This window comes from Cardiocondyla obscurior, linkage group LG03 (genome assembly GCF_019399895.1).
Source record: "Cardiocondyla obscurior isolate alpha-2009 linkage group LG03, Cobs3.1, whole genome shotgun sequence".
NCBI lineage: Eukaryota > Metazoa > Arthropoda > Insecta > Hymenoptera > Formicidae > Cardiocondyla > Cardiocondyla obscurior.
Genome location: NC_091866.1, coordinates 1,807,122 through 1,825,850, shown reverse-complemented (window position 1 = coordinate 1,825,850; position 18,729 = coordinate 1,807,122). Strand labels below are relative to the sequence as shown.

The window sequence follows — 18,729 nt, the reverse complement described above, 5'->3', positions numbered from 1 at the left end:
ATTTGCAAGAGCCGTGGACTCGCTCAGGCATAACGATGTTATTATGTATATATATATATTGATCGCGTAACTTGTAAGTCGCGGGCAAAAGTCGTGGGAGAACTCGCGATTCTGACGTGTAAGTTCTCAAAAAAAAAAGGATCAATAATTGCATGTGAAAAATGTCTTCTTAGATAACTAAAGACCAAATGCCGTGAGATTAATCATGATAAAAGAAAAAAAAACGGGTTAAAAAAATTAATAATATTGTTAAACTGTATTTTATAAAAAAAAATTAAAAAAAAAACATTAATAAAATCTTCATTATTGCATCTTTCTTGCTACTGTACCTAAGTTAAACGTTTAGAAAATTATATTCTTTTCTACAATACTGTCGACGATCACGATAATCTATAATGTTTCATCTTTTACAAGGTGCGTAATTGGCGATTTTATTGAAATGTAAGTTAAAGTGATAACCGATTCGTAAAACGAATTGAGTTTCGATTGATGGATGGGTGCGATCGGAGAGGGATCGAGGACATGACCCACTTTTGTCAATGGAATCTTCAGACGTCGTAAAATACCCGTTTTTTTTTCTTTTTTTTTTTCCTTTCTTTTTCTTGATCACCTATTCGTAATAATAAAAATGTTCACGTTTAAAAGTAATTTTGTATCTTCCAGCTAGGATCAGCGTTTTGAATTTCGTGAACTAACATTCACGAATTCGCGTCGTAGTCATTCTTTATATAATGTGATATATATAGCATATTTGGTTTCAATTCCTTGTTTTGTTAGCATTTTCTAGAATTATATAATCTGCGCATATGTAAGATATTATTTTGCACAAGGTTATTTACGTGTTTAAACTTCAACTTAGCATCCGCGTTTTTGGCTTAGCAATTACAATCAGTAAATAATTTGTAGGCTCTAGTAATTAATTAATTTTAAATAAATATTTGGCAGCAATTTTAAATACAACGCGGTATCTGGTAGAACGTTTGATTGTCGATTTAAAGAAAGTTTCATCTCGACTTCTGATAAAATAAAATTTTACTCTCAACTACTAAAACCATATGACTAGCAAGTTAAAACAATGTGCAAATTTCCATGGTATTATTCTTTGATAAGATTAGCTTCTTTGAACACACAATGATAATAAGGCCGGCCTTATAGCTTTGTATAATCATACAGCTACAAATCCAAAGTTTCCACGAAATTAAACAAAAAAAAAAAAAAAAATTTTACATTACTGTGTTAAAAAAGATAAATTCTACGCTTGATTAAAACAAAGATTTATATCGTACAACCGCCTATAATTCGCCGCGAAGAGCTTCAAAGTAAGGCTGCGGGAGAGCACGGGCTCACTCGAAAATAAGTTTCCCCTCGAGGTCTTTCCTTACGAGATCAGAGATCGGCGCGGCCCTGACCCGAAAATTGCTCCCGTTGCTCTTTTTGCAAATTGTTGGAGCAGTACGAGAGCGCGTCCTTGATACGATAGGACCCGCTGGAGCCGCGTCCTCGCGCGTGACAGCTTTTCCTGCGGGAGCGAGTACGGTTCGAATAGACGATGACATCTCAGATTTGGCAAAGATCCATGCACGTGCCGGAGTCGAGTAAGGATTCACGAGGTTCTTCGAGATGCACGCCCGCAGCCTGACGTGTTTTCCGAAGTACGTGTCGTTCTTTTAATTTTCATTGACAAATCCGCGTTATTCAAATCGAAGGACTCTTCAATGAATTTAATTCCACGTGTATCTTTATAAAGATTACGGAGGTATATCATTTTAAATTTTTTCTTAGATTTTCTATGAGAGCTTTAATAATATAAATAAATATATAAATTAAATTAATTAAATCTCTATAAAAATTACGCAAACACGAACAGAACAAAATTATTGTAAGATTCACTATAAATTTTTTGAACAACATTACAGAGTAAAAAAAAAAAAAAATTAAACGTTAATTTAATAATTGTAATTGCTAAGATTTGTTTGGAAACAATTATATCAAAGATGAATCGTTCAGCTATGGCGATTGAATTCGTCATCATAATTTTGCGACGTTTATCGGCGGTGAGAAAAGCAGCGTCGGCGATCATTATATAAGCGACTCCGATATATGGAGCTCGCGTGCATAGTTAAGGAGCGTAAAAGCGCGCTCCTTCTCGTACTCTGTCATCGCTTTTATTTCGTCGAGCACGTTGCACCGGCGCGCGGCGCGACGCGACGCGACACACGCTAAATTTGTACTATATAAGCGCAGCAGCGCGTCGAATTTAATTATAGCTGCCTTTAGAGAAACGAAACTCCGGGATTCATGAATATGTGGAGAGAGAGAGAGATCAGTCTCGAAGAAATGCGCCCGTGGGTGGCATTCTTTAAACAGGGATTCCCAGACCGACGACAAAAGCGGATGCCAAAGCAGAAGAAAATACGCGACAATTGACAATTGTATAAACAACGAATTATAAGAGACAAGATGATTGCGAGAGGAGGCCGCTTACAACAAAGCACGAGAGCGAAGAAGGATTTTAACGAGTCAGAAAAATCTAGGGCTCTTAATAAAACTTGGAAAAGCGAGTGGATTGATTCAGCACGCGTAAATATTTAAACGATATATCTCACGGAGGAGACGTAGCGTGTCGCCGGATGGGACGTCGTCGATTCAGACTGATATCTCCAAGAAACGTTATGTAAGAACCGCTTCGGACTGGCCGTGAACTTAACGGCGTCGTCGTCGTGATCGTCGCAGTCGAACGCAGACCGCCTCCCTTTCCACGCGCTTTACACACGTTCCGTGTACGCACATATGCGCGAAAGGATGTAAATTTTAACTTCATATCACGAAAACAGCTATTGCAAAGGACGATAATTAATAAAAAAAAAAAAAATTAAAAAAAAATGACTTAGATTAAATAATTCATCCACGTTATGATTTAGTTAACCGACTTGTTAGTTAAAAAAATTAAATAGACATGCAAAAATAAAATAAACATCCTACATTTTTTTTTTCTTGATACAATTATCATTTCGCTCCAATTATGGAATCACTGACCAGTTCACTCATGTAGAGTAAACATTCACTTTAATAGAGTAAATGTTTACCCTATACGAGTGAACTGATCAGTAACGTTCCATAATTAGAATGAAAATTTTGTTAAAAAATTTTCAAGAGTACCTAACTTCTAATTTAGTAATAAATAATACACGCGCGTAATTTGATGAAAGTAAATATTATAATTAATTTCTTTAAATTATATTGTTCTTTTATATAAACTTTAGGTTTAAATATTATTTTTATATTAAATTAGTAGTAAAATAAATTATTGTATACAGAACCAATGTTCTATTTTTACGTAGACTTTCCGCAGACGAAACTATTTAAGATACCTTGCGATAATTTAACATAAACAAACATTAATTTAGTAACTGCTTCCGCGTTCTCCACATATAAAGCAGTCAAGTGTTCAACATCAAACGCAATTTCGATTTCTGCTGTTCGTCTCTAACGCAGAAACTTTCGTTTATTTTTCGAGAAATAAATCATATCTACATCGCGAAATCTTACCAAAGAAACATTAGTCAAATGTAAATAATATCCAAAAATCAGCGATTCTATTCTCAAAATGTATACTTATTTCAACTTTTTGGATAAAAAGAAATAAAAAAAATTATTTCGTTGCTAAACCATTTTGTTAATCCTAAATGTATTTAATTGATGCGTCAATAAAAATTCTATTAATATTAATTTGCAAATGTATATACATATCGCGTGTGCGTTGCAGACTCGGTTGCAGATTTGGCTCTATTGCTATTCGATGTATATCCGCACGTGGACTAAATCGATGAATATATCGCGTAGGTACGTTAAGCAACTGGTTTACCGATATTAATCCAAATATAATAAAAATGCGGTCCTTCCGAAAGAAAAAGAAAAAAAAAAGAAAAGAAATAGAACATGCTTATTTTGCGTTAAACGTTTGCGATTTTGATTAAACCGAGATTATGAAATGCGAATGATAGTGACTAATATTCTTTTAATCTACTGACTTGCCTGAAACGTTATTCAGATTAGGTGTTTCGTAATAATCTTTATATAACCACATGTTGTTACCCTTTGCTCGCAAACGGAATGAATTAAAAATGATATCGCGTAAATTATATATATAAAAAAAGAATGTCTTCTCCTCAACGTTATTGTTTGTTAATCGCCGAGTTTCGCCTACTTTTAATTCAGGTTATTATCAAATTTATTAATCACTCGGTGAACTCGTACCATCTAAACGTATAAATGCGGAAAGCTTTTGACGACAAACGCGTCGAGCTGAATGCGTCATACGACTGAAGCGCGAACAAGTATAAACGTTTCTCTAGAAATTGATGATAAAGAGAGAGAGAGAGAGATCAGTGTCGGCGAGGATATAATGAGGTTTTACTTACCGAGGTGAACTGCCAGGTTGTATCTCTCCAGCGCCTGACCTAGGTGACCCTTCCTCACGAGGATGTCACCCTCGTGCCTCGCCCGGCTGGCCTCCGCTTCCCGTGGCCACCATCTCTCGACGAGTCTTTGCACCAGCACATTCGTTTCACTCACAATAGCGATTTTGAGCCCGCACACGCGACAACTCTTCGACGAATCGACGCAGTTTCGACAGTACGTGTGACCGCAGCCGGTGGTCACCGGTTGGCACAGGGTACCCTCGCACAAGGGACAGGCGAAGGACGCATCGTACCTCCGTCTAGACGTCGTCCCGAGGCTGACCATGTCTTCGAGCAGCGCGGTCGCCAGGTGTTTCAATCTGTCGGCCGGCACGGACATCGCGCTCGAGCATCTGGAGTAGATCTCGATGGATTCCTTGACACGGCCGCACTTGACCAAAGAATCGCCGTATCCGAGCAGCACCTCGTAGCTCGATCCCTGCTGCTTCAAGCATCGCTCGTACAGCTCGACCGCCAGGTGGTAGTTGCGAGAGGTGAACGCCTCCTTGGCGAGCTCCGTCATCGTGCTGTTCCCAGCGTCACTCTTCGGGAACAAAAGAGAAAGAAAAAAACGATGTATCCTTCTATGAGCAACTCGTGGACGCTCGTTGGACGACTCCTCGGTAAGAACCGCTAAGTGCCGGTTTAACAACGTTGAGGACGACGCACATCTTTCGGATTTTTCGCGAAGGTAAACGCGAAGGTTGCACAACGGGGGGAACTCGGTGGAACTGGGGAATACGGTCACGAGTCACTTGAACCCCGGCGCGGATGAGGACCTCGCGGGGGCAGGTCGTTGGAGCGACGCGCACGAGTTTGACAGCTGGCCGTCCACGCGTGCTGCTCCGCACGATAAACGCGCGTGCGACCGCTCCTCCACACGGCACGCTGGCGCACTCAGAACTGACCTGACGCCTCCGCTAGCTCCGCTGTCATCGGTCGGCCGCGCTTCGCCGCGCACCGCCGCTCGGTCGACTGTCAGTGGCGCCAAAGGGGGATGGTGGCGGTGGTGGCGGGGTGCACGCCGTCCTCCGAGGCACCTACGGCCGGTCGAAGCCAGCGCCACGGCGGCTGCAAGCCAGGTTCTCTGGGAAGTGGGAAAGACTGGGAAGCCGCGGAGGGAATTACGCCGCCGGCCGCCGCGCTTACCGTACCTTGAAGAGCGCGTCGCCGTACTACTTGTACCGTACCGGCGTGTCCGGCACGGTGCGTAGGTGTTGTTCCTGCACTCCCGGCGTCACCTCCCCTCCCCCCCCGTTTTCCACCCGCTCAACCCGTAAGCGTCCGTCGCCTCACGGCGTAGCTCGTCTCGTCTCTTTGTCTACCCGTGTGACCCCTGATCTCCGACCCTCATTATTGAGCAAATCGTTATTGTTGCGTGTGACGCGATATTTTTCTGCCGCTCGCGAAACATTTCGCGGTACATTTTGCAGAATATTTCGCAGAACATTTCGCAGAACCTATCCGCGTTTCTCACCCACCGTCGTGGAGCTTCTTTAACGAGATCTTTCTTGTTAATTTTTGTTCACGTGCTAAGGCTGATCGCGGACACTATTGTCTGGGTGTTTCAATAATCGAGGTGGTGAAAGCCGTCGTTGCTCTCTCTTGTTGCTTTTAAGTGGCGCTGATAATTTATTTATTTATTACTAAGCATGCCGAAATTATTGCAGCTTGTAGCAATTTCCGATCACCAATATATCTGGATCAAATTGGTTTATTTTATCGTCTCTTTTGGAGAACGTTTTATTCCGCGCGGTACAGTATAATTGTCAATTGTAAAATAATAATCCTTTTGACGCATTTATTTAATAAGCCCATAATCTGCTCGTCAAAATAACTTCTCAGATATTAAAAAAAAAAATTTTTATTACTCGCACAAGTCTTCCGAGTTAAAAGCCCGCACTATTTTCTTATCGCGTACAATTATATAAGTATCGATATCACCTTGAAGTCCAATAACGTCAGTCAATGCTTTTGTTATCGGTTAATCCAGCGGCGTATTAAATCGTTTCGATTCCTCGTTCGTGACCCCATCGGTATCCTCGCGGTTGAATTTTTCGAAAATCACTTTTACATCGAAGCCCAATTATTTTTCGCCTTCCCTTCGACATCGAGTATTCGCGCAGCCGGGTTTTAAGAATTTTCATTCGCGATATTTTCCCAGACACTACTCGTCATGTCCTTAGCTCGATCGATCGGATTCTCGCAACAAGAACGGTCACGCCGGAATCACGACGGATGTGCCCAACGATGGCGAAAGAGCGTGACTGTACCGTCGACGTGGAATAACGAGGGTGATGAACTTTTACAATTGACAACAAAAGCTTCTCGCCCGATAAAACGTAGTCCTTCGATAATATCACGATTTCTCACTAAAATAGCAAACCTATCCCGAGATGACGTTTCGTTTGACTGTTGCGTACATGTGTGCACACACATGTGCGTGAAAGGAATACGCAGACGCCACAGGAATGCTCCTCGAAATGAAACGGGAGGGCCGGATTGCGTACTATGAGAGCCAGGCAAGGGAAAGGGCGACGAAGAATAAGGGATCAATATATGGCGAGTTCACGGGGTGATTAACCTTTTGCGCTTACCATCAACCTATGGCGTGTTCTTTCTTAATAAATAATTTTTTTTTTTTTTTTACAATAAATAAGCTCGATCGCTCGATTCGAATCGGCGATATTTTATTAACCGAGACAATTTCGAATATCTAATTGTCAAGATTTAATATAGAAAATAATTATCAATATAGTATTATATATTTTATTTTATTATTATTTTTTTCTTTTATTGATTTAAATGAATTTTATTTTAATTTTAATTTTAATGTAAGAGCAATTTGACGCTCGATTGTAGAAAGAGGTAAGATGAATAGCAGTCAATAGCTGTAATAACAAGCGTCTTGATACTTTCAAGTGATTGCCCGAGGTATTTAGATTATGCGTTTGTCAACGTACAAATGCATAAGCAATGGATAAGCAAAGCGTAACGAATATGATGACGCACTTCGTTATTTAACAGCGGAATATTGAATAAGTAAACATCTAATATACGATTAAAGCTTTATAAATCACAAGAGCATTGTTAAACCAATCATTGCACGCGTGTATTTTATTCCAAATTCTAACATTATTCTATTCTAATAAATCGCGGTATCTTTCTATCGAAATTTCAATCTGACATACTCGCGCGTAATAAGATTCTGGGTATCTGCTTCTTACATTCTGCGAATAAATTTATTTCTTAACAGATGTAGCGAGGAATAACGATGATGCATGGGGAAGATATATCGCGTACGTGTGTATGCGTGCGCGCATATTTTCTCGATCGTTATGCGACGAGGAATGTTAACTGCAACGAGAATCGACTTTTGCAAACTGTTCCGCCGCGCTGAGTTTATTAATATTACCCCACTTGAATATACATTTATTTTCCAAATCAGGATGTAAGTATTTAAGAAAAAATTTATAAATTACTATGCGGCAATTAAGCGGCAAGAATTATCAACTAATCTGCTTCACAGCGATACGCGTGGCAAGAAGCCGGGCCATCGTTTGGCAGCTCGGCGGTTCTTTCGATTTCGATAAATGCGGTGCACGTTGCAAGAAGATGCAGGCAAAAAAGAAAAAGAAAAAAAGGAAAAAAAAAAAAGAAGAAGAAAAAATAAATCGCGTCTCGGCACGAAATCCGAAAAACCGCGCGCGCTTAATCTCCAGCTGCATACGCACGTTTATCTGCTATCTTACGTAAGGTATTTGTGCCGTACAAAGAGTCACCTTTGCCGATCGCAAAACAAATTGTTAATCATCGAAATACGGCGTATCTTGCGACGTTACGTAAATGGTTTACACACGGCCGGCGAGGCGCGCCGCAACCACACGCCGCTGTACCAGGCTCCTTTTCGGCGGCGGAGGCACCCATGGGAATTTTGCAACGCGATCCCAATCGCCGTTGACGATTTTCATTAATGCCGTAAACCATAGCAGTTTATCGCTAATCTACGTCTCCGTTTAATGTTTTAATCTCGCTCTTTTGCAAGTTTACGTAAATATTTTAATTTTATTCTTGGATTGAAGACGTAACGAATAAAAACAGCGGAGCGAGTGATTATGTTATCAAGTTTATTTAATCGAGCTGCAAAGAGGAAAAGTGCAATATAATTTGAAGCTTCGATTAAATCGATTTCGAGACTTCTTAATACGTTATCAGTTTCCGCGGGTGCGAAATAAAATTTCACAAAATCTATCCCGATATTCTTTTAAAACTTGAAAAAATATAAACTACAACTATTTAAAAATTATTTTTATATAAAAAATATATATATATATATATTATAATTGTAATTATACTTTTTTTTCTTTTAATTTATTTAAATTTAAAGTGCTTTTGAATTTTTATTGCTAATAAGAATACGTTACATATTTTATATTCTTTTTAATTTTACAAAATTTAACTGTACTTTTTATTTCCCGTGCAAAGGAAATCATAAGCCACATCCTCTGGCTTATTTGTTAAATTATCTTATTAACAAATTGCTTTGTTTTTGTTCTTTTATCAAACTGCAATCGCTACTTTCAAAGGTAACGACGATCGCTTAAAAAGCTCGTCGCGCGCTAACTTTACTTAGCCGACCTATCGCGCACGTTATTAAACATTGCGTTTCGTAATTAGGCACTTTACCGAGTCGCGCGTTTACTAGAGCGTTGAGCAACACTTAACGAGTTCAATATATACGATTGAAAAGTACGGATACCGACTTGAATTCCTCAATCGGCCGAATGTACACGAAACATTTTGTGAATATTCACCGGTTGCGCCATTTCGCAAAAATGCGGTTAGAACTGTTTCGAAAGAGTCTTTGGGTTCAGTAAATTATGTAAGGCCTCTTCGGCTGATAAATTTATATATATATAAAAAAAAGATTGATTGTTATTAATAGCGTTAAAAGAAAAAGGAAGAAGTTTACGTGCTAATAAAAGTTAAATATATTGGCTTTGTGTCCGCGATCAATGCCACAATCGTGATGACATTCAACGTATTCTTATGTTTTACAAATTCTGATTCTCGCCGATTTATTAAAAAAAAAATATTTTTTTATTTCTTTTTTTTTACTGCAAAAAAAAGCCCACTCGACGAAGGTGGATATATTTTGCACTATTATCTTTTTTTACTTGACATTCTACTAGACTGCATTACTATCGGTCGTTTTGTAAAAAAAAAAAAATTAATTAATTTGTCTAAAAGCACCGGTCGCGTGGGATAATCGTTACATAAACGTTTTACGCTGAAAGGTGATTTCCCGATTTCTTGTTATCAGCGGAACTTGGAATAAGACGCAGTCGTGATCGCGGCTCATCGGAACGTAATTCTCGAATGCGTGCGGCACGATCCGCGACGCCGAGAAACGGCTGCGAAACGCGGTTGCGTAAACGGGAGTTAACCGCGCTCTTGCGAGAACGAACGAGGGACGGACGGTGCGGTCTCACAAATCGGCGGGCGTCGCATAAAGCAACGCGGCATGACTAAAAATAAAGCGGGCTCTCGGTAAACAGTGAGCTGCTTTATGTAATGAATGAGCGTGAATCGCGCCCAGTCGTGCGATACAGTGGGGATCGGTGCGATGCAACGTTATAGCGTCGGCGATATGTCTGTCGCGAGCGTCCTATCTACAGCGGGGACACGCCGCAATGAATGATCGGATTGCGAGTAACAAGCGCGTGTAAATACGGACGGATAATTTTTATTTTCTTTGCCGCTTCGCGAGGGTATTGCGATATACTTGACGACACGCATTTGCGCGTGTTAGCAATATTAGTAAAAAGTAGGTAAACATTGATAATGAATAAAATAATAGAAATAGATATAATTCTTTTTTTTTTTTTTTAACGTAAAAGTTCTAGTTTGTATAAAATACGGGTTAAAGTTTTAGTTAAGAGTTTCTTATTTTTTGTTAAGTCTAATATTTTTCTGTATTTAGATTATTAATGATATCAAGCATATTTTGTTATGAGACGTGAAAATTTGCATAAACGATTTATGATGATTCTGTTAGTTACTTCTTTTATGTCTCGTTTAACTATCGCTTTTTTATTATTTTTTAATTATATTATTGATTGCGGAAAGAAAACTTATTACAATACCGGTCTGCACAAATCGTTAAAGTGGGAGATTATCTCTGGAATGAAGTTTACGAGGGTAATAGAAAAGTATACTGAAAAGAAAAATAATTACTTCTGGTCCCAGCCAAAAATTTATCATATCTCTAACAATAAATGTGATCTAGTAAATTATATTCTAATTATTTTTTTTAATCAGGTTAATGGTATTTATTAAAAAATGACGAATGGGCCCAATAGTGATTATATTTCTGTTTCACTGAATGAATAAAAAGACTCACCGAAACGTTGTTGCTGCTTCATGTCTCCCAAAGGTCGGCGTTGTTAGGTGCTTTCCAGAACGCTGTTGTTTCAAGCTATCCAGGTCGCTGTTGTTTGATGCTTTCCAGATCAAAATGTGCGATGCCTTTAAGGTCTTTCTTGCTCGATATTTTCCAAGTCGCCGTCTCTTCTCTGACACCTCGGGTCTTAACCTGCACAAAAGAATTATTAAAAAAATTAGATTAATCATATTTATTACAAAATTGTAAACAAATGCAGAAGTGTCTATATCTCTTTCTTACCGTGTGAATAACGAGACATCCAGGATGCTACTCCGTTGTCCAATGCTCCCCAAGCTGTTGTCTCCTCCTCCACCCTTCCGATCTTAACCTGTACAACAAAGGATCCAATTACAATCGGAAAGAAACGTGATCGCACAGGGGCTATCCGTTCGATCAATTTCGTCACGGAAACGACACGAATGTTCCGCAGGAACGGCCGCGTCGAATTACGAGACTAACCATCGTGCAATACCGAGTTTTACGGAAGCGGACAGGAAACGAAATGAGCAAACGCAAGAGGCGATTTCGTACGATCTTCCGACGTCGTTCGCGATCTTACGTACAGTAATGAATTGCATGGCGACTGCCCGTTCGAATACGATCCGCGACGCTTCGCTATGTGCCGAACACGATCATGGCGACGACTTCTTCTACGCCGCGTACGTACACTGAAAAGGAAATATGGCGTTAGCTGCAACAACGGCGCTAGCTTACGAGACCTTGCCGTGTGCGTCGAGTCTTACACGAAGCGCGTAGTCTAGGTACATGTACCGCGGGGTGCCGGCAGCCAAGGACCGAGGATGAACGCGCCTCACTAACTACGTCACGCATCCTCGCCGGCCGAGAGAAAGAGAGGACACGTACGTTTACCGCCGTCGCCACAGCTAATACCTTAAATGCCTTTCAGTATACGTGACGGAGGTTAAATCGAGATTGAAAATCCAGCTCGGTCTCGCAAAACGCGTTTCACACGAGTACTTGAATATCCCGTCTATGAGCACTCGAGACTTCATCGACGCCGTCTCTCATTCACGTCGTATTACCGATAGACGGGCCGAGACATGGCGTCCGCGCGCGAGTGAATACCGGTGATCTTTTTATCCACGTTTACAGTCAATTTTCTACAACTCAAGTAAAACATACCTTTTTCCAAGTAGAAGAGGCCGTTCCGCAGCTTCTGGAGTACCAAGGAATTCGATCCGTCACCGTGGAACCGCATAATTCGGTGAAAATGATCAGCGGGCCTCGTCCCGTGACACTCGTCAAGGTGGCTTCACAAGCAGTGAGGGGAGGATGAGCTGCGCAGCGCAGTTACTTTCTGGCGCGTAAAGTGCACCTGGAACTGTACCGAAAACCGAGATAGGGCCCATGCCGGCTGGTCAGCCTGCTACGTGCACATAACGGATGTGCAGTAATTTTCTCGGATGTAAAGTACACCTGAAACTGTGCCGGAACCTGCGACCGTCCCCCATGTCGAACTGCGCGCCAGTGTAAGGATCGAAATGCTTTTTCCGTCCTTCAGACAAATCTTTTGAAATTGAAATCCTTTGGAAACGTATTAAAAAGTTTTTCTGTGGTATAGATGAGCGACGCCTAGCGACCGTTCGACACAAGCAGCCCTTCCTCTCCTCATTACTTGCGAAGCCACCGTAACGAGTGCGTGGGATGACGTGCGCTATCGCTTTCTCTGAATTTAGTGGTTCCACGGTAACGAATCGAGTCTCCGGTACTACGGAAGCTGCCGAACAGCCTCATCTACTCGGAAGAAGGTATATTTTACTCGTGTTGTAGAAAACTGACCGCTGACGTGGATAAAGAGTCGCCGGTCTTTCTCTCGCGCGCGGTCGCCTGCATCGTTCTCGGCTAGTTTATCAGTAATACGATGTGAATGAGAAACAGCGTCGATGAAGTCTCGACTGCTCGTAGAGGGGGGGACAACCTCCGCCGATCGTCGATTATTTTCGTGCATGTGTGAAACTCGTTTCGCGAGACCGAGCTGGATCTTCGATCTCGGTTTGACCTACCTCACGTACGTACACGGCGTAAAAAAAGAAGCCATCGCCATGATTGTGTCCGGCATATAGCAAAGCGTCGCGGATGGTATTCGAGCGAGCAGTCGTGATGCAATTCATTATTGTACGTATGATTGCAAATGACATCGGAAGATCGTACGAAATCGCCTTTTGCGTTTTCTCGTCTCGTTTCCTGCCTGTTTCCGTAGAACTCTATTGCAGGATGTTCGTCTCGTAACTCGACGCGGCCGTTCCTGTCGAACATTCGTCCCGTTTTCGTGACGAAGTTGATCGAACGAATCATTCCTGCGCGGTCACTTTTCTTTCCGATTGTAATTAGATCCTTTGTCGTACAGATTAAGATCGAAAGGCTGGAAGAGGAGACGCCAGCTTGGATAGCATCGGACAACGAAGCAGCAGCTTGGATAGCACCAAATAACAGGGGTCTGAAAAACACCAAATGGGTGAGTCTTTTTACTCATTCAATAAAATAGAAATATAATCACTATTGGGCCTATTCATCATATTTTAAATAAATACCATTAACTTGATTTTAAAAATAATTAGAATATAACTTACTAGATTATCTTTATTTTTTTAAATATGATAAAGTTCTTGCTGGGACCAAAAGTAATTACGTTTCTTTTCAGTATACTCTTCTATTACTCTCGTAAACTTCACTGCAGAGATAATTGCCCACTTGAACAACTAGTGCAAGCGTACTTGTAATGAATTTTATTTTTACAAATAATAATATAATTTAAATGTATTAAAAAATAATAATTAAATGAGACGTGAAAGAAGTGACATTTAGAGCTGTATATTTGGATCATATTTTTATATTAACGATATTACAACAGTACAACGTGTCATTAGAATATATTTAATGACTCGCTCTGCACTATAACAAGTTTGATAAAATTTATTTTCTTATTGGGCAATTACTCTGTAGTTAAATATATATATATATTTTTTTTGGCAATCAGTAACATTTCTGTCAATATTAAAAATCGTATGAGAATGTGTATACGTGTGAATTCGTGGTGTTAATCCAACGGCAGTCTTTCTCTTGCTTCATTTATCGTTACACTCGCGATATGTGCGAACACGGTATCGTTATGACAAGTAAATAACAGTAACACGCGTATTTAATTAAACTATACTACGTTGATAGAGCCTATCAACTATTCGTATTCTTCCCCGGCATTTCGTCGAGCTTTTCATTTAATTGACGGCGATCTGCTTAAGAGCAACACACTCAGTGTTATCCTGGTGCAATATCAAGTAGAAGATTCGTTTAACAGCTTTTACAATATCGTTTAACAAGCCTCGCGATATCGTGCATTAGTCACGAACCTGCCTGCTACGATAAGCTCTTGTATCTACGTGATGCCGACTTGCGAATTATTGTATTTATTACAAGAGATCGATATTTCACGAAACTAACTCAAGATCGATGAATGTTTTGATATGAAAGACAAGATATTAGGTAGAATTCATGAAATTAAAAAATAAAATTTATTTAATCTTCCGGTTTAAAATACCTGTGCATGAGCATTAAATAATGAAATATGTACATGTATATATGCTTATCTAAAACAATGTCTCGTTCCGTATCTACTTCAATTTTTTTCCTCGATCTACTTAAGATTCGTTATTGCAATGAAAACAGTTGTCATCATATTTTTGCAACTTGCACGATAACTTTTACACTTTTTCAAGATAAATAATTTAACTGTAAATAATTTTATTTGGAATACTTTATATCTGTATCGTTTTATTGTCAATAAGAAGTATTGTCGCCATTATAGCGATATTTCTATCACCTTGCATTCACGTAAGGAAAAAAGAAAAGCGATTAAACATAAGCCTTTACTCGATAAAGTAAAAAAAAAAAGAAATATTTTCTTTGTCTTCTTTTTAAAATTATTAAAAGATGATTATCTGTTTAAGACATTAAATATAATTTTTTTTTGCATTTTCATTTGTTTATAATGCTCAATCTACATTTGTTATCTTCTCTGGAATCAACGCAAGCTAATATACTTGTATATATATCGTGATTTTGTATGTTTTGCGCGTATGTGCGTACGTGCGCGTAGAAGTAGCATTATGTCACTGCTCTAAGCGAGAACAACGAGCTTCTCGAGTATAAGGCTTGCCAAGATGACGCCCTACCATTTTACAGTTCCGAGAATAATGAGTGTTTAGCGCTTTCGCACGCTGTACTTAAGCGATATCGTTTAAACAAAGGCAGCTACTCTGCGTCTTTCTCACGATGCGGCCTGTCGCAAATAATATTTTAAACGTAGATCACATTATTTTGGGCTGGCCCATCGACTCTTTTAATATCCTTAATTTATTCTTTGGTTTCATCTACAATTTTATTGATTACATTTTTACTGATTTTTCTAAACTGCTAGTCTATTAAAAGCTTTTAAATATACGGGTTACTCATATCTGATAAGGGACTCTTTTATGCTTTACGTTAAACTTAAAAATACTTTTAACAAAAATCAGAAAAACGACGATATATGCGTACGATATCTTCAATATACGCTGTTATCTCTTATCGCATACGTTAATTACGTGATATTCTTTAATTTATTGCTACAACATATTTTTTTTCCGTAAAAATATACAGCTTTGAAGAAAAGCATTGACCATTGATATCATAATTTAATAAGATGATGAGTAAAATTATTAAAAACTTCTTTTAATTACTACATATTTTATCGAGTATTTTTAAGTTATGATGTTGGACTAACCAACAGAAGACTGGAAACGGATTGTGATATTTTTAGAGTTAACAAAGGGCCATTATGTGAAACCTCCGCATCTCATTTTCACTTCTTATAATGTGAGCTCAGAAGACATGATTCTAACATCAGTCTGTTGGCTGATAGGTAAACCAGATTTAGTTGATGTTCTACAATCTCCTCTAGCTGGATTTGAGGAGGCTCTACGGAGAGTAGAAGTACTAACTGCAACATGAGATATAAATATAAGCATCCACATTTTTTTTTCTCGTCTTTAATATTTAATGTAAATGCAAACTATATATTGTTCGCGCTCGAGATCGTTTAACGCTGTTTGAAATGCATTAAGTAAAAGTAGCCGCGTTGGATGTTGAATGTGCATTGCAACCTATTTCTAGTTTACCAAACTGCGCATTCGTATCCGAATTTCTGAATAAATATAACGCCGAAAAATCATTACTCGCTTATTTCTGTACATAATGTAGTAAGTACTTGATTCAGCCTCTTCAACAGTAATGTCCGTGTAATTAACAATTTAATATCTTAGTTTCTGCTTTTTATAATTTTTTTTTTTTTATGAAAGAAATAATTAGAATTTTTAATTTAACGTAGCATTTGAAACCTATTGCGTACCGTGTTGTACGTGTTTAAAGTAAAATTACTGAAACGGGTAATCAATTCTAATTGAAATGTCGAATAAAAATTATATGTATATAAATGGTGTCATAATTGAACCTTAGAAAGATAAAATCTCGCAAATATGGCGAATGCAGCATTTTTATTATCTAACGGGCGCGATATTCTAGGACGCACGGTTGCAAATGCGATCATTTACAACGATAGACGTCAATGTTGCGAAGCCGTAACCGCCTCGTCTGCGCGTCGTCGATTACGATGATTATATAAGTGCACGCTGATACCTATATTGGCTTGCGGTAATTCTGTTTTTTTTCTCTTTATTAATATAGCGCAAAATATTTAATAACTTTAAAAACAATTTTTTTTTTCAATTTTGAGATTAAAAATAGATAACGCAAACTTTTTTCAACGCGAGGTAGAACTTTGTTTGTCAAACGTTTAATTAAAATTCAACAAAGTTGTTTTACTTCGGTTTGATTAAAACTGCATTTATTTCACATTCATAATAAGTTATTTGTTAATACTTAAGACTTAGTTTTTTTTTTTTTTTTAATTTATGGTGACGTCTAATGCATAATTGCAAAATATCATATAAGCACATCGCAGAGCAACTGATTATTTACTTGTCATAACGCAAGACGATGTAACGAATAAAGTCGCGGCTGCTTGCACAACGCCAGCTAGATGCTTATGCCTATTCTCGTAATAATGCAATTACGAAAATGGCGCGATTACGCCTCCTTAGACGAGCGTGACTTACAACAGAGAATATTGTTGGCAGGACACGACGTCGACATTTCTTTTGTGAGTAATAGCACCTTTTTTTCATGCGACACTAGAATAATCTGTTATTACAAAACCATATGTTTATCTCATTCAGAAAGATTTTTTCAATTCTCTTAAGAAATGAAAATAAAAGTTTGTAAAAGCAGACACAAAAGATCGGAAGTGGAAGAGAAAAATGATATTAACCGGTTATTATTCATCAAACTTTACAATCAAATAAATAACGTAAAATTATATTCTACTGTGTTAAAAGTTCAATTTATTGTTATATAAATTTTGGAATTTAAATTGTTCAGGGTTTTTAATTACTTGACATTTTTTTATTTTAATTCACAGTTTAGGCCAGATAATAATGAAAGCTTATTAAAATAAAAAATTGTGCGTAATGTTGTTTCTTTGGCACTGAAGTATTGGTATATTTAACTGTATATTATAGAGCAACGGAAAGACATATTGTATTGTTACATAATCACTACACGTTTACGATAAAACCCAAGTGGGCCGTAGCGATCTCACTTTATGACCCAAATTTGCGCAACTGTAATGGAAATATGATCTTACGTAGCAATGGAATTGTGTACCGCGATATCTGACAAATATTTAGAATTATAATTTTAAAATCGAATTTCGCAGAAATATTGCGCAAAATTATTAATAAACTTTGCTAAAGAAGTATAAAATTATTTATGTGTAATATTGACTTTACGTTATCTTTCTTTCTTTTTTTTTAATAGAAAAGAACACATCTATTTAATTCTCACATACACAAGTAACTTAGTAATATTTATTAATTTATGCAATTACTATTAAAAAGATAATAAAAGTTTCTTTTTGACAGAATTAATTTTTAGATGAAATAATAATTCATTAAAATACTTGCAAATAAATTATCAGTATAGTAAAATTAGTCTTTCTCAATCAGTATTCAACGGTGTAATGTAACTTACGTTTTCTAATGATGTAATAATTTTGTAATAATTTAATATAATATCCGTGACAAAATAAGTGTTCACGCAAATACCAATCATGAATTAAAGATGAAAATCTCATAGAAAATAACACTTTTCAGCTGACATATGATTGATCTTTTAACATCTTGACCAATCAACAATCTATTTAAATATCTACTGCCGCGTAGTTAAATTGTCGAGTAATTAATTACACCTGATCATTTATTCATATTTCTATTTTGCTAATTGCAAACTTTTATTTTTTTTTTCTGCATGACATTTTTGTCATGTACAGGGACATTTGTGTTATCGTTACATCACGTTCGTCTCGTGATTCGTATCTACACTTTCGAAACCTTGCAATTTTCTCTTATAGGCTCATTTTCTCTCACCGAGTTTCAATAAAATAGACGGGCACATTCATTGGTGATTTATAAAATTTACTATTTCTACGTTAGTAGTCTGCGTGGGCAAAGTGGTTCGAGTCGACGATACCCAGTGCGTTGAAAATCAATTGGCATCGATCTTTCGTTCAACATCTGCTATTACATTTCAATGCAACTGGTTTATCGTAAAAACGTGATCACTCGAATTCAAGCTCCTACGCGACGATAGTACTCGAAGCGGTTTCTTACGATACGCTTAACGAAATACATCGGAATTTAACGAGTTGCAAAC

At 38.1% G+C, this 18,729-nt stretch overlaps 1 protein-coding gene and 1 long non-coding RNA gene across 3 annotated transcripts in view; one reads left to right on the top strand and one right to left on the bottom strand.

Annotated features, from left to right (window-relative positions):
* The window catches only part of LOC139101406 (LON peptidase N-terminal domain and RING finger protein 3), a 32,739-nt gene extending 20,581 nt beyond the window's left edge, over positions 1-12,158 (bottom strand). Inside the window, exons 1-4 of one of the 2 annotated variants that reach the window (XM_070654529.1) lie at positions 12,049-12,158; positions 11,146-11,233; positions 10,864-11,055; positions 4,422-5,004 (exon numbers count right to left, since the gene is read on the bottom strand). In XM_070654529.1, the coding sequence (XP_070510630.1) occupies positions 4,422-4,983 (562 nt within the window). In that variant the 5' untranslated portion in view covers positions 4,984-5,004; positions 10,864-11,055; positions 11,146-11,233; positions 12,049-12,158. The remainder of the gene's footprint in view (positions 1-4,421; positions 5,005-10,863; positions 11,056-11,145; positions 11,234-12,048) is intronic. The other variant, XM_070654530.1, reaches the window with a different exon arrangement.
* A 269-nt stretch (positions 12,159-12,427) lies between these two features.
* LOC139113579 (uncharacterized) overlaps positions 12,428-18,729 on the top strand; it is an 18,787-nt gene continuing 12,485 nt past the window's right edge. Inside the window, exons 1-2 of the long non-coding RNA XR_011547725.1 lie at positions 12,428-12,674; positions 13,274-13,381. This is a non-coding gene — a long non-coding RNA (uncharacterized lncRNA). The remainder of the gene's footprint in view (positions 12,675-13,273; positions 13,382-18,729) is intronic.